This window comes from Pecten maximus, chromosome 2 (assembly GCF_902652985.1).
Source record: "Pecten maximus chromosome 2, xPecMax1.1, whole genome shotgun sequence".
NCBI lineage: Eukaryota > Metazoa > Mollusca > Bivalvia > Pectinida > Pectinidae > Pecten > Pecten maximus.
Genome location: NC_047016.1, coordinates 19,742,957 through 19,764,603, shown reverse-complemented (window position 1 = coordinate 19,764,603; position 21,647 = coordinate 19,742,957). Strand labels below are relative to the sequence as shown.

The following is a 21,647-nucleotide window of genomic DNA, read 5'->3' as shown; positions in this document are numbered from 1 at the left end:
TCGTAGTAGTTTGTCGGTACTAACCTGGCGTGTACCGGTATATCGTAGTAGTTTATTGTGACTAACCTGGCGTGTACCGGTATATCAAAGTAGTTTATTGTGACTAACCTGGCGTGTACCGGTATATCGTAGTAGTTTGTTGTGACTAACCTGGCGTGTACCGGTATATCGTAGTAGTTTGTTGTGCCTAACCTGGCGTGTACCGGTATATCATAGAAGTTCGTTGTGACTAACCTGGCGTGTACCGGTATATCGTAGTAGTTTGTTGTGACTAACCTGGCGTGTACCGGTATATCGTAGTAGTTTGTTGTGACTAACCTGGCGTGTACCGGTATATCGTAGTAGTTTGTTGGTACTAACCTGGCGTGTACCGGTATGTCGTAGTAGTTTGTTGGTACTAACCTGGCGTGTACCGGTATATCGTAGTAGTTTATTGTGACTAACCTGGCGTGTACCGGTATATCGTAGTAGTTTGTTGTGACTAACCTGGCGTGTACCAGTATATCAAAGTAGTTTATTGTGACTAACCTGGCGTGTACCGGTATATCGTAGTAGTTTGTTGGTACTAACCTGGCGTGTACCGGTATATCATAGTAGTTTGTTGTGACTAACCTGGCGTGTACCGGTTTATCAAAGTAGTTTATTGTGACTAACCTGGCGTGTACCAGTATATCAAAGTAGTTTATTGTGACTAACCTGGCGTGTACCGGTATATCGTAGTAGTTTGTTGTGACTAACCTGGCGTGTACCGGTATATCGTAGTAGTTTGTTGTGACTAACCTGGCGTGTACCGGTATATCATAGAAGTTTGTTGTGACTAACCTGGCGTGTACCGGTATATCGTAGTAGTTTGTTGTTTCTAACCTGACTGTACCGGTATATCGTAGTAGTTTGTTGGTACTAACCTGGCGTGTACCGGTATATCGTAGTAGTTTGTTGTGACTAACCTGGCGTGTACCGGTATATCGTAGTAGTTTGTTGGTACTAACCTGGCGTGTACCGGTATATCGTAGTTGTTTGTTGTGACTAACCTGACGTGTACCGGTATATCGTAGTAGTTTGTTGTGACTAACCTGGCGTGTACCGATATATCGTAGTAGTTTGTTGGTACTAACCTGGCGTGTACCGATATATCATAGTAGTTTGTCGGTACTAACCTGGCGTGTACCGGTATATCGTAGTAGTTTGTTGGTACTAACCTGGCGTGTACCGGTATATCATAGTAGTTTGTTGTGACTAACCTGGCGTGTACCGGTATATCGTAGTAATTTGTTGTGACTAACCTGGCGTGTACCGGTATATCGTAGTAGTTTGTTGTGACTAACCTGGCATGTACCGGTATATCGTAGTAGTTTGCTGTGACTAACCTGGCGTGTACCGGTATATCGTAGTAGTTTGTTGTGACTAACCTGGCGTGTACCGGTATATCGTAGTAGTTTGTTGGTACTAACCTGGCGTGTACCGGTATATCGTAGTAGTTTGTTGGTACTAACCTGGCGTGTACCGGTATATCATAGTAGTTTGTTGTGACTAACCTGGCGTGTACCGGTATATCGTAGTAGTTTGTTGTGACTAACCTGGCGTGTACCGGTATATCGTAGTAGTTTGTTGGTACTAACCTGGCGTGTACCGGTATATCGTAGTAGTTTGTTGGTACTAACCTGGCGTGTACCGGTATATCGTAGTAGTTTGTTGTGACTAACCTGGCGTGTACCGGTATATCGTAGTAGTTTGTTGGTACTAACCTGGCGTGTACCGGTATATCGTAGTAGTTTGTCGGTACTAACCTGGCGTGTACCGGTATATCATAGTAGTTTGTTGTGACTAACCTGGCGTGTACCGGTATATCGTAGTAATTTGTTGTGACTAACCTGGCGTGTACCGGTATATCGTAGTAGTTTGTTGTGACTAACCTGGCGTGTACCGGTTTATCGTAGTTGGTTGTTGTGACTAACCTGGCGTGTACCGGTATATCATATAAGTTTAAATGTTTTGACTTACCTGGCATGTTTCAGAATAGCTTACTTAAAAAGATACGGTTCAATAAAATAAGGCGTCTAATATGCAAATGCCATTTTGATCTTTCTAATAACTAATATGTTATTTATCGCAATTATCATTTATTTAAATCGCAATGTGTGTATGGAGAAACACATACTGACCTTCGTTAATCATAAACTGTGATAAAAACTATGTATTTTGATATGCGTCACACGTATTGTCAAGGCGTCAATAGAAGTGCATGCTTTAAATCTTTATCTTGTTTTTGCAACATTATTACGACAATGAGTTTTGCTTTTTACTGGATGTACGACATTATTAGGTATACTGATATCACAGAATGAATTGTGATTTTGTCTGTATTCACCGACGTTTGTACGTAAACTGATATCACAGAATGAATTGTGATTTTGTCTGTATTCACCGACGTTTGTACGTAAACTGATATCACAGAATGAATTGTGATTTTGTCTGTATTCACCGTCGTTTTTACGTAAACTGATATCACAGAATGAATTGTGATTTTGTCTGTATTCACCGACGTTTTTACGTAAACTGATATCACAGAATGAATTGTGATTTTGTCTGTTTTCACCGACATTATTACGTATACCGATATCACATAATGAATTGCGATGTTATGACATTGTATACTGATATTGCTACAAAATATTCCGTTTGCTTATTCTGATGGCTGTGTCCATTCATCTTGTCTCACATACTGTTATATAGTGTTTTTTTTGCTGTACTAACATTAACTGTATATTATATACGTGTTCGTTGTATTCTCATTACTTTGGTGTTTGTTATACATTTACGATAACTACGATAGTTAATTATACCCCTATTATACACAAATGGGTTCCGTCCTTACGGATTTGATTTCCGCACGATATCTTTTGAAGGAATGATAGGATATTGATGAAACTTGCTTGGTAGACTTATTACCTAAATCCCTTGCTTAAGTTCAATTATCGGCATATTCCGCGCATATTTAATGAGGCTGCTCTGATCTGATTGGCTGATTGCTTTCCGCACGATATCTTTTGAAGGAATAACTGATTTTGATGAAACTAGCTTGGTAGACTTGTTACTAATTATGTTGATTATTTTCACAGGAACTTGATGGCTGAACACAAATACATGTAATGCTTATAAATGATATGCCATGTGTATCATGTTTTAATGTATGTTTCCCACTTTAATTTCATGTAAAACGATATTTGCATAATCTTTACGACTATGTCCTTGTTTATATTGATATTACAAATATAATATTGGCATATTATATAATTAAGTTTAACTCTCTAAATGTTTAGTTGACGCTTTGATCCGGTGTGCGTTGATATGTCAGCGTTGATTTCTTGTATGATTCTGTCTACATTTCTACACTCTCAACAATTTACTAATATTTCAAATGTTACTGACGGTTACTTTGTTTTACTAATGTAACATTTCAGGTGTTGCTGACGGTAACTTTGTATAAAGATTTATCAACTTTTTTCTTCTGTGGCTTCAGGTTTTGCAAATGGTCACCCCAGAGAATACCTAACATTACAAGCTGGAAGAATAAACAACTTCGCATCCGTGTATCCAAATATAGGTAAGTTATAATCATTTTACGACGTATTTTTTCTTTGAAATGAATAAGAATAAAATACGTATATTCAACGGGAAAAGAAGTGTTATTCACAGCTGTGTAGTGATAATGTCATACTGAATGAATCCTATGTTACGAATGATGTTTATTTAATACCTGTTTGTAACATGGCATTGTGTAATGACGGTTGTAGGGACACAGGATTCATCCAACTGTCGTGATGCAGACCCAGTCCATCCGTACCGTTTCGGAGGACGCACACAGTTTGACAAGATAAGGCTAGATCTAACTACTCTCCATGTCCAAACCAATGATTTCAGCTACAGTGTGCAGACCGGTAGAAACTCTGTCAGGTAAACAGTGTACAGATCGGTAGAAACTCTGTCAGGTAAACAGTGTACAGATCGGTAGAAACTCTGTCAGGTAAACAGTGTACAGACCGGTAGAAACTCTGTCAGGTAAACAGTGTACAGACCGGTAGAAACTCTGTCAGGTAAACAGTGTACAGACCGGTAGAAACTCTGTCAGGTAAACAGTGTACAGACCGGTAGAAACTCTGTCAGGTAAACAGTGTACAGACCGGTAGAAACTCTGTCAGGTAAACAGTGTACAGATCGGTAGAAACTCTGTCAGGTAAACAGTGTACAGACCGGTAGAAACTCTGTCAGGTAAACAGTGATGTATACCTCTATTTCGTTCCGACCATGTGAATAGCTATTATTTTCCTGAGAATGATAAGCAGTTGATATTTCTTGACTGAGATGTCAGCACAACACGACGATCTGCGTGATAAGTATTTGGTTACGCCTATGGATGGGACATCAAATGACGATTCTTAGGAACACTATCACATTTCGGGAGTAAGCTTAATGAAGAAGGTCTACATATTTTCCAAGACGTCATGCTAGCTAGCCATGATTCAATATTGCAAACGCTTCAAATAACCAGTTAATGATAGGGATTCAGACTATTTCGTTTGCACTGGATTCAAAGACTTCTTATGAAACATTCCAAACAGATATTTTATTTTTGAAGTTGTCCAATTAAGCTTTCATCCAAACTTCTTACTATTATTCAGGGTTGCACAATAGGTGGAATTATTAGAAGTTGGATTTTAAAGAAGAACTTTTTATTCAGTCTTCAGACATCCACTCCTTGAACGTCTCGTCTATCAACACATTTGTTTTGTCCGCTCTTCACACAATTATACCCAATTAAACAGTTCGAGAAAGCTTTCATTCTCTTGTTACGAGAGCTTTCTTATCCAGGAAAGCCATACGGCCTTACGACTACACGGAATTACACAGGAACATATTTCATTAAACATACGGTTAAGACAGAGTCATGCCGATGATGAATTCGTTAGATTAATGTATTCATGGTTGTTTTCTTTAGAATAGTGACAGACACATTATTATTATTGATCATGTTATTTAGATGTACCCATAAAACTCTTCCTCGTGTGACCTTGGATGTTGCGAGGACGTTACCCCCCCCCCCCCCCCCCCCCCCCCCCCCAAAAAAAAAACAATATCTTCGATTGTTTCTTACAACTTCACTATACGGGAGAGCTTACAACTAAACTATGTGTTAAGTGTGTTGATTCTAAAACGTTACTTTTCCATACCTGCACAGTAACATCTCTGCTGCGCCACCTCGACAGCTTAGTATTAAAAAAAGAAAAGAAAAGAAAAAAGAAAAAAAAACGTGCCACACATGTTACCGAGAGGTTGATTGAATAGGATGTTTTGTTGTCGTCACCATGATACCATTTCAGAATATTATGGAGTATTCTAACTATCAGCAACGACCTCTGTTTCTTTATTTTAAGATGTGTCATAACCTGAATTCGACCCAGCTTAGCATCATTAGTCTTATCAGTTAAGTAAAAGCCAATTACCTTTCCGGAAAGCATGGCCTTACTCCTTTATTAAATTATATTTATACTTATATATACTGTTTATATTTTACCCACGTTGGATAAATTTTGGGTTTATATATTAGCGAAGGATGATATTCACGTTTTTGTTTTATGATATTTAAGTGGAGTGTAGCGGATCAATTAGGTTTGTAATAAAGATCTTCGATTTTTTAGCCAAGTATAAGTCATCTTATGTGAAGACATGAAGTATGATACAATTACGTGAGGCTTAGAAAATATACTCTATCCAGGTCGTAGCTGGACCATATTTTATGTGTAAGCACTGGCAACCATACCAGCACAGTCGTTTTAGGAAGTTCTGGAGGCATTCGCGCTTATAAGAAGAACTATTTGAACATCGAATGGTGGCATTTGGTTATATTTTGAGTACAGTGTATACAAATACTATAGAAGACACAATATCCGGATAAATCAACGTTTTTGCATACATCTAAAACTTGAAACATACTGGTCAGAAAGTTAGGCGACACTTAAGACTAAAGAGTCTTCAGAACAAATGTCTAATGTTGACATTTCTAGACTTAAATGGACCAATTCAGGAAAATGATGTGCCAGCATGGGCTTAAATGTGCTAACTTACATGGCAGCTACGCGCCTGCTATCTAATATCATTGAATGTTTGTCTTTAAGATATGGAGATGCAAGCGACAAGTTCACCGCCTTCTTAAGTTGTTCACCACGAGGCATGTTTAAAATCGATTTGGTAGGAACGCCTTTTACAATTGCCGACAATATCCAATGGGTGTGGCAAGGAAACTTTGCAGGAGGAAGCACGGCGAAAGGCGTGGCGCATGTTAGCAACAACAGTGAGTATTTGTCTGTAGGTCAATAAGTTAAAAACCTTACTACTGTTTTAAGTTTTAAGACTTGTGCTACAATCAAATATTGACTAAGGAAAAAATACAGTCTTATAGTTTTTTAAAAATTCAAATTGACAATGATAATTTGGACTGTCCTTAAAGATACTACACAGCTGAACCTTTGTATTTATTAACATCAACGATACCAGGTTACAATATACATTACGTACGTGTTTTATTATCCTTTGTTGAGGTTACATCGGCTGTTTCACTGACGCGGGCGATAGACTGTTGGGAGGACACCAGGAGGATAATCCCCACATGACCACAGAGCTTTGTATACAGCACTGTAAGACACTGGGATTCTGGTATGCTGGTACACAAGTAAGACAATTGACGAGTGTGATTACTTCACTGGTATCACTGTAATAAACGAACTCCCAAATAGTGACGGTTATTGAAATATGAAATAAGCCCCCCCCCCCCCCCCCCCCCCCCCCCATTTTAAAATGTCTTAATCCCTTCAATAAAATTGCATCGATAATGATGGTTATCACTGACTGATATTAATCTAATGTAATTTTATTATATATCTATGGTGGTGCACCTCTGTGCTCTTTAATATATATTCCGTGTATGTTACACATGCAATAAAGTAATCGACAAATATAGACAAACATGTATATCTAAATACATTCTGCTCTATCGTAGTATGAAATCAGTAACTAGATCAATGTAATGCACAAGTTATCGCTTTTGATACTACCCAATGGGACTGTTTTGCTGTAGTATAGGTATTTTTTTTTTATATTTCAAAAATATTTTATTGTAAATACATTTTAACAAAGTACATTAATTACAGTCATTAAATGAGTAGTATAGGTATAATTACAGAGCATCTGATCCAAGCAACAACAGTCATTAAATATATGATTCAATACTTACTATTCAATTTTAGTGAAAGTGACTTTTCATTACACGCCACCGTGTTTTACAGTATCGGACACAGTGCTACTGTGGAGACAATCACGACCGGCACTCAATGGCTTCTGAGTCTGACTGTAACACTCCGTGTGCAGGAAACTCTAAAGAAATATGCGGCGGAACATGGAGAATATCCGTGTATGGCACAGGTGATTAATGTAGCAAATATAATGCAATTGATAACACCGAGAAAACCAACCCCGACGTGAACATAGTGCAATGAACACGTATAATAACATAAATCTGCTTCAAATTGTGGACAAAAGAGATATTTACACTCGAATCATTAAGAAAATACGCGGACAATAAGAAAAGGTGCGTGTTTTACTTGTAAAACACTAACTATTTAAGAAATGCCTTATCAATTCAATATCTCGTTCTCAATGTAAGAATCGGGGTAATGATTACAGGACCACCAAGCATAATTAAGAGCAACCAAGTCGTCTTGCATCATTCGATTTTAAGTGTGAATTATGTTTTCGTTATTATGTCGGTATTCTTTGTTTGATGTCCTAGTGAAGTCATAATGTCGACTAGAAAGGTCCTCATAGTAGTCTTAATGAAATATGATTAAAGTGTCAACAATTCACTTCTATCACAAATATTCTGATAATAGTAACAAGATTTTTGGATATCGAACCAAATGTGTACCACGTATACCTGTATAGATTGGGGAAGTAGGGATGGTAATATCCAAACAAACAGGATTAATCAATTAATAAAACTATGAGGAAAGATCGAGCCAGGCACCTGTAAGGGCCTACACAGTAGAGCCTTCGTCCTTCTTGAAAAACCAAGCCTTCCTTAGCAACAGAACGGATGCTTTTCTTTGGCATGGTGTATGAGATATGGAAATATTTCCTGCTTTTCTATGTTCATATCGTCACATTATAAACAGGCCAAATGTTTACATTATTCACGTGCTAGTTATGTCGAACCTCTATATTACAATATTGGTGCATCTTACTTGGTGTTTCTGACCACACGTATTAGTGATAGGAAGGAGTTTCCAGGGCTAAAACATGCGCCAGCAAGGATCAAAGTTTAGAACAATAAAATCACGAGATTAAATTGCCCCTCCGCCCCTCATCTAGAGAAGACATTATGGTAATGAAAAAATTATCTATACGTGTGTATACTTTATTACTTTATTATTGACCTGGATACTTTGTGCGCTAGTTATGGTCGATTCTACCTAAATCGCATCAAGGTCCCGATTTTCGGAATTGTTGATTACAGGTGTGCGGCAGATTTTCGAAGGTCGATGTGGAGGATACCCTGGAGGCTGTTACCCAGCTACTACCGCTGATCCTGCATTGCCAATACTAGCATTACAAGTAGTTCCTTCTCACCCCTGTCTACAGCCGTAAGTACTGTTTATTACGACATCATCAGGACGTGGTTTCCATAGTGCATACCAAAACATCAAATGTATCGATACAATTAATCATTCATTCAAGTATAAAATCAAAGCATGCAATATAAGTTTAATTCATATGAGTAACTCAAATATCTACTAAAAATCATACAATGTTTTTATATTGTATTTTGTCGGCCTCATTTATATTATCACTATATAATACATTCGACAGTTATGATTCTTGTTCTCCTCCTTATGTGACACAAAAATATAATTTTCGTATGAGCATGTTACATTTCACATTTTACCTCCATATGCATATAAAATGTATGATGAAATATTCATCTTGCAGCTCATGAACTTCTCATGTGCAGCTAAGCTCATTTTGGTTTTGGACTCCTTTTCCCTTTTCGATACACTATATAACGCAAAGTCCGATCAAGCCGCCATGTGAAACGAAGAAAACAGTACATCTGGCACTACCACTACTTGTGAGCAATTTCTTGATGCTCATCAACAAAACTCCCTTTGCATACAATTCTCTTCTCGTGTGCTGTTTATATGCAGCTCAAGAGTTGCTCACATGCAAAGCCTGGCCATTTTCGTTAGGGTTACACAGGATATGGACAAGCAGCCCGTGATCGTTATGTTCTCAGCTGTATCATGTTTGACATGCGTGCATTCCTCGATATGAAACATGAATTACTTAAAGTATGCGCGTGTCTTTCTGCTGATTTTCCTGTTGTTGTTTCTTCCAGTGTCATTTTAAGTCGATAATTTTATTACTATATGATTGGATTGATACGCTTCCTTCATAGTTTAATGGTACTAATTTTGTAATTAAGCCTTATCACATTTCATCAATGTTTTTCAGAATCTCGCCTTGTAGAAATGAAGGAAAGTGCATTGCATCAACAGCATCAGATTTCAAATGTCTCTGTTACCCTGGTTATACTGGAACAATTTGCGACATACCTAACCGTACGTTCCAAATATATAATACACGTGTACTGACTTCTCAAAATCACACGTGATTCGTATCTATAAGTACCAAATGTATAATACTGCCTTCTCAAAATCACATGTGATTCCTTACCATAAGTACCAAATGTATAATACTGCCTTCTCATAGTCACATGTGATTCCTTAAGTAAGTGTCAAAGTAAGACTGTTGATATGTTATCAAGGCAGACGACGATTTATGTTACCTCACACAACAACACGCGCCTGTCATACTCAGCTTTCCATAATCACCCATAGCGGAAAATTAGAAGAATTATGCATATTTAGAACTGGACATGGAGATGACTAATAAAGTATTTACCTGTTTACTCATCCGTTTGTATTATCTAAAATGCGATGACAGCTGTTAGACATAGCGGATCTGTCATATGGCCATGGGCTCTCATCCTTCAAAAGTGACGTCACTACGTCAAGGTGGTATACGTTTAGTGTTCTCAATGAAAGGTGTACTGTCATTTGAAATTTACATTAGCCAGTGAAAAAAATATTCTCTAGAATACTTGCGAAAGTTTTTGTATTATCTAAAATAAATATAATTAGATCAATGTTTTCTTGTCATAGAGACTTACTGTTGGCTGTTTCAGATATTTTACATGTTTAAAAACATTCTATTTTCTTTTTAGATATGTTATGATTTTTATTGCAAACAAATACAGATATAATAATGGTTTTTTTTTTGGACAGAGGTTGTTACAACAGAATTGACCTGTCCAGATGGTATGGTCGCAGAGAAATGTACATGTGACCGCAGTTGTTACGGAGCAGAGTTCAAAGGTGACAAGTGTAAAGTATACGGATCTCGAGGGGTAGTAAAGGTGTGTTTTCCCACTGATGTGTTACTCGAAGATGGTCTCAATTTACTAATTCATTAAATCTCATTGTATATATAGAGGTTGCGAGTGGTTGTGGGGTATCGAATTTATTTCACACGACTAAGTTATTGTTTAAAAGTTACAAAAGACACGAGCTTTAGTGAATATCTTTTGTATCTTTTAAACATAACTTAATAACTTATTAATAACTTAACCGAAAGGTCATATTTTACTAGTGGAATATAATATATATATATCCAACAGTCGGCACATTTATGCAATGAGACCTACAAATTATTCGTTATATATATAAAGTTTCAATATATATACATTTCTTATTGAAAAAGGTTGGTTTCATGTAAAGTCCAGTTATTGAAAGAATCATTATGATATTTTTAAACATAGTTGAATAAGCTGGATGTTGCACATTTGAAATGATGAATTCATGTTTTTATCTTTAATTATGTAGAAATAGTAACACGTTAAATGTACATTCGTAAGTGAATAAAGCTGTGTACAGTATAAGAATAACATGTATGTATGTCGTGCTCTCATGAAATACAACAATGCTTGTTTTACCAACTCTCGTTTCAGGCAACGACCACATGTCGACCTGGTAACGGCGAGCACATCATAATGTTTAATGTAGAGGGCAGTGGTATGGTCAAATGTCCTCCAGGCTCTAACCTCACAGGCTGTACCTATAGAGACAGGTACGTATGGTTATGTCCCTGAAATCATAGACTGTACCTATAGAGACAGGTAAGTATGGTTATGTCCCTGAAATCATAGACTCTACCTATATAGACAGGTAAGTATGGTTATGTCCCTGAAATCATAGACTGTACCTATAGAGACAGGTACGTATGGTTATGTCCCTGAAATCATAGACTGTGCCTGTATAGACAGGTAAGTATGCTTATGTCACTGAAATCATAGACTCTACCTATATAGACAGGTACGTATGGTTATGTCAGTGAAGTCATAGACAGTACCTATATAGACAGGGCAACGATAGTAATGTCTGTAACATCACAGCCTGTACCTGTATAGACAGGTAATTATTGTTATGTCAGTGAAATCACAGCCTGTACCTATATAGACAAGTACGTATGGCTATGTCAGTGAAGTCATAGACTGTGCCTATAGAGACAGGTATTTATTGTTATGTCAATGGAATCATAGACTGTACCTATATAGACAGGTTAACGTTAGTCATGTCTGTAACATCACAGCCTGTACCTTTAGATAGAGGTAAATGATGTCATGTCTCTAGCCTCATGGGCTGTGCGTACAGAGAAAGGTAAACGTTAGCCACATCTCCAGCCTCCCAAGTCTAGATGCCATATTTTGAGCCTCTTAGGTAAATGTCATTATGACTCCACTGTGTGTAACTCTCGATTAATTTTGACAGGTACTGATATATTATGTGTAATTTGTCCAACCTTGAATCTCATGAATAGGTACATCGGTTTATAATATACGATTGTATTTCATGTTTTGCAAACTTTGATTTGCCAGTAACCATAATTTACCAAATTGACTAAATTATAGGGTTAATTGTCCTTTATTGTAGTTTGACATTCGTTTAAGCCAATTTTAATTTTTGTTAGCTGCAACGACACTGTTTACGAGGTTAATTGCATGGATTAACGAAATTTTACATTATTCTGTATCGAGGACAGTGATATCTCAACCCACGTGTTAGAGTTTGGTTGGTAACGAAGGGGCTTGCCAGCCCAAGCCTTATAACTGAGATATCCCTGACCACGAAAAAAAACTCGTGTTAAATTATTTTTCCTGTATTCATAGAAATAGCAACACTTAAGTCAAAATAAACATTGTTCTCTCATATCTCGCCATGTTGGATAGAGTTTACCCATGTAAGATAGCTATGTAAGATAAATATATCTTACATAGCATTTCACGCGCGCGGAGTAATCTGCGTTCAAGGGGGACAACTCTTACAACGTCGTCTGCTTGTGTTTACATTCGACAATCTTTATCGTCGGTGTTGGTTTTAAAACGTTGGATTTAACTATAAAAATACATACATTCTGAGATAAATATATATCATATCAGCAATAAACTAATAAGGCTTCACGGTGAAAAGATTAGACATTTCATCTGAGGGAAAATATAACTCCGTCACTGTAGACAAGGCCTACAGTCCTGTTGTAACAGTTACAGTACAGTACAGACTTGCCTACCCTACAGGTTTGTCATTTGCCATTAAAACACGCAAACACACACAATCACCTGACAATGATAGGAAGTTTAATAAAAGCCAGAAATAAAAAAAAAGTTTATAAAAAAAGAAAATGTCAAACATCACAACCGATGAAATGGTTCCGTTTGCGTCAGCACAGGGGCCTGGAATTTGTTTACTCTAGGCCCGCTCATGTCAGTAACCTGTGTATTTGGAAATTGGGAATTGGCTCTTAAATGAACGAACATTCGGTAAAAATGACACCCCTCGATGCTCACATAAAAAAACATTTATTTTAATTGTAACTCGGAGTCTATATTTGTGTAGAGTAACCAGGAAAACTAACTGTCATCCTAGCCTTCCAATATGATCATCGTTATCGACGGACCTACCTTCGTCATTCCATCAAGAAAACAGGTTAAACACATATAATCCTATGTCACAGAAAAGATCGAATACTCGTATCGAGTCACTCTTTGTTGGTTCACACATGAAATTGCCAAAATCACCGTGAATTTAAAATTACCAGCCACCAAACATCGCCGTGTCACGGCTATCGAGATCGATATTACCCTCAATAGCCTTGAACTATGAATGAAATTCCAATGACAGTCATGACGTCATGCTGTGACGTTGTATTTTATGAAAAATGTGACTTGGCATTAAAAAGTACGGTGTGTTCCGTGAAATGATAAGATATGCTGAGGTGCAAATCAAATTATATGTAAAATTGGAAAACTCATTTCAGCGTTGGAATTTTTCAAAGTATTGTTGATAGAACTTCTTTTTCTCGGATGTTCACAATTTGATCACGGCCACATCAAAAGTCGGTCATGTTACGGCGAATTGTTCATTCGTTCATCACTTAACCATTAAAGGAATGACATTTGTGTGCCAACTTAGTTTGCGAAAATTGGATTTCATCTTTCAGAATATCATAAGTATTTTAAGTAAAAACGTCAAATAAAGAAATTAAAAAATCGAAGAAAATGGATGGCTGAGAGACACTTTCGCCCAAAATGTGGTAGTGGTATGAGAGAAAAAGACTCTTTCATCATGTGTGTATGTAGGATAGGGATATTCCACCCTCGGGATCACAAAATGTGGTAAAACCCTCGGCAAGCCTCAGGTTTCACCACATTTTGTGACCCCTCGGGTGGAATATCCCTATCCTACATATACACATATGAAAGAGTATTGTAATCTTTTTTGTCCGCAATAAGTTTAGATGAAGGATTTCTCATTCAAAACAATTATATGACGTCAAGTAAGGAATACAATGACGTCATAGCGCGTGCAAGAGTTATTTCTTATCCCGTGTGAAATTAATAGAATCGTTCACTCGTCGGGGTTAGTCATGGGAATCTCAACCCGAGGAGGAAGATTCTTAAGTTGCCAAGGTATTATTATCTGGTATTATATTATGAAAGGTATAAAAAAAATACAGTGTTGTCTCTTAATAATGCTAGAATAACATGGACTATGCGATTATATGTGGTGTAATAATCAGAACTTGTAAATCAATTTCATCTCAAATTAATTACACCCTCTCCCCCCACCAGACAGATACAAACAAATAGTGAAAAATAATCGATTTAGTGATTAAAATGTAACACCATAGTTTTGTTTTTGTGACTTTTTATTGCAGGGAAGACAATTGTTTGGAAATTGGGTAGAAAATACAAAAAAGGTCTGAACAAAGTATCAATAACGACATTAAAGGTTACAGCATATCCCGAGAATTAAACACAAAATCTCAGCTTCCTTTCTAAGAACAGTTAGAACTCATAAATAAGTATTTCATACTTCCAATCCATTTTTTTCCTTTATCATAGAGGGTACTATCGACCACCAGCTACCAAATTTATGACGGATAGTGGCGAAGCCACTCAGATAAGATACAACACCGGTACCTGTAGCTTACTGCATAATTGTCAGTCCTGTACCCTCCAGGCCAGGTGTAAAAGTGAGTATAAACATATGATCTCTGTAGTTACACACAAAATTTCCCTTTTTAATCCTCTGACCCGTATGTAATAGTCCTATATATTGTTTCAATTCATGATTTCATTTAAGATGCTATTCACCTACGTAAAACGTGAGATTGCTGGGAGTAATGTTGGCTAGTGGAAATCTGCGTGCCACATTTGTTGAATTATATACATTTACAGTGACAGCAATCAAAAGTGTTTCATTTTATTGTAACATTAATCAACATCCTAGATGAACAATATTATTTAAACAACGGGTTAGTTTATATAATTATCTCCTCTTCTATAACTATATATTCATAGGGCGCATTTTGATTTTCATACCGTCTATTCTGGATTTCCACACTTTTGATTTCTGGAAGGATGAAACAGTTCTATGATTCAGTTTAATTCATTCTCGGCATATTTATGGTACCAATCTTTCTAAATTCAAACTTTACCGGTGTGACCTACTGTATGTACAATCTTTGAAGCAAAATTTAAAATATACGTAGTGATACGCTTGTGCTCTCATGACAATGTAAAAGTGAGCAAACCATCATATGATAAGCCCCTGTTATGCTATTTAGCTATGCATCAAGCTATATAAGGATGTGCTCTGTTTCTATTTTGATAAAGTTAGAATATAACAGACACCAATGACCGAAAGTGAACTAATGTCACTTATTCAAAATATAAATGACGACATAAAATTGATTTTTTTTATCTGTTACATAAGATGAAACCAAATATTTAGAACCCCTTTATACGAAGATGGGGAACAAATTGTGCCAACATATTATTGCAACATTGCATCATCATTGCTAAAACATTTATGTTAATAACATAAATTAACCTTCATCTTAATTTTCAGAATATGATTGTGGATGCAAAAATGGAGGCCATTGTCACATGATTACAGGGGAGTGTGTCTGTAACAGCGGTTATTATGGCAACAAGTGTGAAAACTTTGATTACTGTGGATATTACGAAACACACAACAATATAACTGCATGTGGAGCAGGAGGTAAGAATATTCAATGTCCTAACTTACAGATAACTTCAAACTCAAATAGGGATATAATGGGTAAATAACTAGGAACTTATCTTTGGATAAGTTCAGACTTATTTTACAATAGATCAAAATACATAACAAAGAGCATCTATTATTTTTTTTCTATTGTCAATTACATTGATCAAATACCTGTAAACTCAGAATACGTATGTTTTTGTCGAATAATTGACTTAAATACTTAATTACACTACAGCGACAGTTTATATAGTAATTATGTGGCTTAATATTTATTCCTGTGTCCCAATATTGGCATTCAACGACTTACATTGACAACATTATGTCGTGCAATCGCAGCTATGTTTATTCATATACCGAAACTTTTGCACAACGCCATGTTACCAATGTTTCAATAACACTATAAAATATATCCGCCTACAAACACGATGAAATATGCTAATATGAATTGTAAATATCACATGGAATTTTAACAGGAGTGTGCAGTGCTATTCCCCAAGATGAAATCAAGGCGTACGGGGGTGACAATGCTGGCGACACTTGCATTTTCCCATCTCAATATGGCATAAATTCTTATGGATCCTGTGTTCAAAAAAATAATGTGAGTTTCACACTGTTCAATTCTATTATGTTTCAGAAAATAACATGTTTAACATTGTATGTCATTTAACGCACTTGGAGTTTTAAGTGAATGGCATTATCATCAATCTATGTGTTCTGATGACCACTTTTAATTGGTTCAACCTGATGTTATTAGAACTTTACATATTTTCTTCGCCAACGATAGATGATGTTTTTTAAAAATATAATTATGAAAGATAAACGATGATGAAATAATGCGTTTATAGTTAAATATTTCAACTTCTACTCAAGTTGAACTCATTGAAACTACCAAACTTAATCTGTTTCATTTACTCATAAATTTGACCAGATTAACACTGATCAGTGCGTATGAATACACGGTTAAAATCCTTCCGCGGGACGATTTCACTTTTTCTACATTGTTGTTATAAACATGGAATAATTATTAAAATTATCAAATTTATAATGAATTCTTGTATTTTATGAAAGACCAGATATGGTAAATTCTTCTATTTTGACAAAATAATGCTTTTATTAATCCTAATATTGCAGACTATTTTAATCGATTGACTAGACATGCACAATCCGGAACTCCTCGGGGTTTTCCGCATTTGGACTTGCACAAGCTTCGAGACAATAATATCTAGACCGACTTTTTTATTCGAAAAAAAAACAACAATTTAAATATAAGGATTGAATTTGTCTCAAGAGCAACTCAATTCATGACCCCATGAAATCGACCAAATCAATATTCAATCCTTAAATGAAATTTGAATGATAACACAAAAACAATAGGTATTCCCTATTAGCATATTAATTATTGTCTTTCTTTATAAAGTAATTGTAATAAATGAGCATATTAAACTATTCCAACACACATTTTCTCCCTAGGTCGGACCTCCTTTTGCATGTGGGGCCAAGTTTGATGGCCAGAGAGATGGGTATATAGACTTGGGACTGTGGAGTCCTGGTACCCAGTACACCATTGCTGCCTGGGTGAGACCAGACGTGGCTGACGTAACCAGACGTGTAAGTCATACATGTTACTTTATTGTCTAACTGAGGATGTAAAAGGACATGTCGAAACTAACTTCTTATCCATTGAAAGACTTCTATTCCAACATGGTAAACCAAATTGTATTCATGAGACTGTATACTACAATTTTCAGTGATTCGGTCAGTGTAGGAATACAGCCCCAATTGTTGCAGGTTAAAACAATGGCCGCCAGTTGCTTTCGGCCCAGAGAGCTTTAGAATGCCAGCATGTATTTATATAAGCCACAACAAATAATAAAGCAACTTCAAAAGCTATGAGAGTAATATTTTATAATTAAAAAATGTAGTGAAAACAAAAATTACTATAAGCGCCAATCTTGATCGAGTACGAAATTATCAAACTGTCCATGTCGTCACGCTCACTGGGGCTCGTTTCAAAATTTTCAGAAATGCAAGACACAACATTAAAAGTCAAGTATTTATAAAAAAAGGAAATCTTGTAAAAAATCGGGAGTTTTGACTTGGTTTCCGGTTGTGTATGCATACTGGAGTTTAGTTTTGTGGTTATTTACTGATGTCAATGGCCTACCTTACAAAATCGAGCCCCTGTGAAGTTGAAAATCGTCTGCTAAGTTAGCGACACTAATGCGATCAGTTAGACTGGGATCTGTTTTGAACGAAATATCCTTGGAATCGTTTTCACTTACTGTCAAGAAGACGTTCATTTAGAATTTAAAAGCTGATATTCCTCTGAAAATAACGTAAATCCAGTCGATAGAAACATAAGTGTTTCCGATGAATCGAGTCTGCCCTGTAAAATACCCGTTCAACGCCGCATCACTTCTAAATGTTAACCTATATCATTGCGCAGATAAACGGTTTTGATTTTAAACAATCAGAAAGTATGCCTTTGTGAACAGTTTGACGATATCTATCTACAAACGTATATGAAATATAAGATAAAGCAAAATTTGTGCAAATAGCATTTTTTGTGTTTGCTATTGATAATGACATGAGGGACTACATTATTCCTTCTGGAATTTTCGGCTGTTCCGGTATTTGAACTAGATGACGTCAATGATAGGATAAGCTGCAAATATAAACGCCTCATAAAAAAGCAGTAAAAAAGATATGTTTATGAATGTAAATATAAGCATTGAACTGTTACCAAATTGTAGTGTACAGTCGATATGAATACAATTCGGGTGACAGATAAATATTTCATGTCGCCCTAACATATTCTATTTATCGGTCACCCAAATTGTATTCATATCGACTGTATACTACAATTTGGTAACAGTTCATTGCTTAAATGTCCCCTACTTAAAGCACAAAATAATTTTTTGTTCAGGTTGATTCAAATTCAAAAGGGACAATAAACCGATCAGAGGACAATTGCAGTATTGTTCGCTCTTATATACACACAAGTGCAAACCGACTACACACTCACAACTACAAATTAGCCCACTACTACAAACTTGCCCACTATTACAAACACTCCAACTTCCATCAACTTGCCTACTACCTCAATATTGGCCTCTATTACAAACATTCCAACTTCCACAATCACGTCCACTACTACAAACTTGCCCGCTATTATGAACTCGCTAAATACCACAAATACGCCCAGTACTTCCAACTATTACAAACACTCCAATTACCATAAACATGCCCACTTGTTATACTGGAAAGCAAAAACACATGGAAATAACATGTTTGCTGCTAAGGCCTTTTTCACTAAAATTTCGTCTTATTAACACATAATCAATATTGCTGGATATTTTGGAATGGTTGTTTGGTTTCTGTAGAAAAATACCTCTGAACGTTTCCATTGTTATTAAATGTGGTATGCTAAATACACATGCTACCGACAAATCTCACGTAAAACACCCATAATTAAACCTCCCTTGTGGTCGAATTTAATTGTTAACAGATATGCTCCTATTTTTAAAAGTTCCATTGCTTACTTGAAACTATAAATGGTTATGAATGGAATACTTATATTTACAGAATGTTGGTTTTCTCGGGTCATATGTCGCTGATGAAAACCTCTTTACATTTTTTTTTTTTTTTTTTTGCTCTTTGTTTTCCCTTTTTGAGTATGCTTTGTGTTGTGTTTACCAATGCTATGGATATGAGTTTTTGTTGTTTTAGACTATTGTTGGCGGGGTCGGAGATTGTAAAGATTTCGGCCTGTATCATTTTGAAAATTTTTGGGCGTATTATCGTGGACAAGGAGCAGATAGCCATTGTACACGGGGACTGTCAGCTATGGACCCTATACAGACGGGCCAGTGGTATCTTATAGCCTCCATCAAAAACGCTACTCACGTTACACTTTATGTCAACGGAAAGCTGAAATCTATTCTGGTGAGTTCATTTTCGAATAGACAACTTAATTCGAAACTGTCGAGACATTTTATCAAACATCTATTTTATCAAATAAATTGATTTAGGGAAGTATCTATCGAATATATATGGAAATATATGATATGCAGGCGTCATAAAGTGCATGTTTTGGCATATAATATAACCTCTTACCAACGTTTTCGTTCGATATGACTATCAAACCCTCCTAAGGGATTTTATATATAACTAAATAAAGTTAATACATTTTCCCTCTGTAAACGTTTATATACCAATACTATTCTGAAGATCACAATGCATTTCCAAATTCTTACAGGCCAGTCCAAACGCCCTGCCTACTTCAGGTGGATTGTGGATAGGTGGTGAGGAGTGCTGTGAGCAGGGTAGATTTAAAGGCATGATCAAGGTATTGATAACTGACAGTATGTCTCCTCATATAACGATAGTTTACAGTAACTTACTTTGTAATGATAACTTACAATAGGCCCCCTCATATAACGATAGTTTACAGTAACTTACTTTGTAATGATAACTTACAATAGGCCCCCTCATATAACGATAGTTTACAGTAACTTACTTTGTAATGATAACTTACAATAGACTTCCTCATATAACGATAACTTACAGTAAGTTTTACTTTGTAATGATAACTTAAAGTAGGTACCCTCATATAACAATAATTAATTTTCCATTGTTTGTACGCAGAATGCGGCTTTCTGATTGGTTGAGATTTTTTTTTCATACCACTATGAAAAACATTCCGAGAATGGCGCGAAAAATGTGACGTCAGAATACAATTGAAGTTGCGTATTGATTTGAGAAAAAATAATTCCATATAAAACCAGTAAAATTGTACATAAAACATGTTTTAAATTAGAATTTTTTTTCCAAAATTGAATTATAAGCGTTGATGTCGATTATTTTTTAGTTTCATAGGGATATGAAAAAAATTTTGTTTGCAAATTATGCAAACAAATTTTTTTTCATACCCCGATGAAACTAAAAAAAAAATTGACATCAATGCTTAAATAGTTTACAGTAAGTTACTTTGTATTGATAACTGACAGTAGGTCATACCGAAGTATCATATACCGAAGTATGGTATACCGAACTATGATATACTGAGCTACAATTTACTGAAGTACGATATACGGAACTATAATATACCAAAGTATGATTTACCGAAGTATGATATACCAAAGTATGATATACCGATGTATAAGATACTGAAGTATGATATATCGAATTATGATCGACATACCAAAGTATGATATACCGAAGTTTGATATACCGAAGTATGATATATCGAAGTATCATTTACCAAAGTATGATTTACCGAAGTATGATATACCAAAGTATGATATACCAAAGTATAAGATACTGAAGTATGATAAACCGAAGTATAAGATACCGAAGTATGATATTCCGAAGCTTGATATACCGAAGTATGATATATCGAAGTATTATATACCGAAGTATGATAAACGTGAACATAGTACTTAAAATACTACTTTATTACAGACGGTAAAGATTTGGAAAAGAGCTTTATCACCATCTCACATGAAACGAAGTATGGGAACATATGGTACAGCAAACTCAACAGTAAGTAATACAATACATATACAGTAAGTCTAACGATTTTAATTATCTAATATAATGCTGCTGCTGCTTTTATAAGCCAATATATCTACTATCCCTACACATACTTAATTGATGTTGGTTATGTAGCTATAAGAAATGTACAATTACATTAACGATTTAAAAGTAAAGTGTGTTTTAATATATCATTAAACGACCATTATAATGTATGTTGATAGATTGAGGCCCTGACAGATGGCCTGGTAGGACACTGGGAGCTAGGAGAGGTGATTCCGCCACCTTGTGTTGGGGTAGATCACGGCGGAGAGGACTGGACCCTTGACCGATCCAGTACCATGATTATCTCTGGTACATGTCCTTTTTAGATTATTT

General features: G+C 36.0%; 1 protein-coding gene across 2 annotated transcripts in view; it reads left to right on the top strand.

Annotated features, from left to right (window-relative positions):
• Positions 1–21,647, top strand: part of LOC117321161 — a 56,832-nt gene that overhangs the window by 6,804 nt on the left and 28,381 nt on the right. For both annotated transcript variants that reach the window (XR_004531230.1, XM_033875630.1), the window contains exons 2-18: positions 3,521–3,604; positions 3,795–3,954; positions 6,174–6,349; positions 6,597–6,727; positions 7,341–7,476; positions 8,567–8,693; positions 9,562–9,668; positions 10,395–10,525; positions 11,117–11,235; positions 14,567–14,697; positions 15,576–15,728; positions 16,208–16,332; positions 17,205–17,342; positions 19,464–19,679; positions 19,993–20,082; positions 21,198–21,278; positions 21,494–21,623. Coding sequence is in view for 1 of the 2 variants with exons in the window: in XM_033875630.1 (XP_033731521.1) it covers positions 6,229–6,349; positions 6,597–6,727; positions 7,341–7,476; positions 8,567–8,693; positions 9,562–9,668; positions 10,395–10,525; positions 11,117–11,235; positions 14,567–14,697; positions 15,576–15,728; positions 16,208–16,332; positions 17,205–17,342; positions 19,464–19,679; positions 19,993–20,082; positions 21,198–21,278; positions 21,494–21,623 (1,936 nt within the window). In the remaining variant the exon portion in view is untranslated. The remainder of the gene's footprint in view (positions 1–3,520; positions 3,605–3,794; positions 3,955–6,173; positions 6,350–6,596; positions 6,728–7,340; positions 7,477–8,566; positions 8,694–9,561; positions 9,669–10,394; positions 10,526–11,116; positions 11,236–14,566; positions 14,698–15,575; positions 15,729–16,207; positions 16,333–17,204; positions 17,343–19,463; positions 19,680–19,992; positions 20,083–21,197; positions 21,279–21,493; positions 21,624–21,647) is intronic.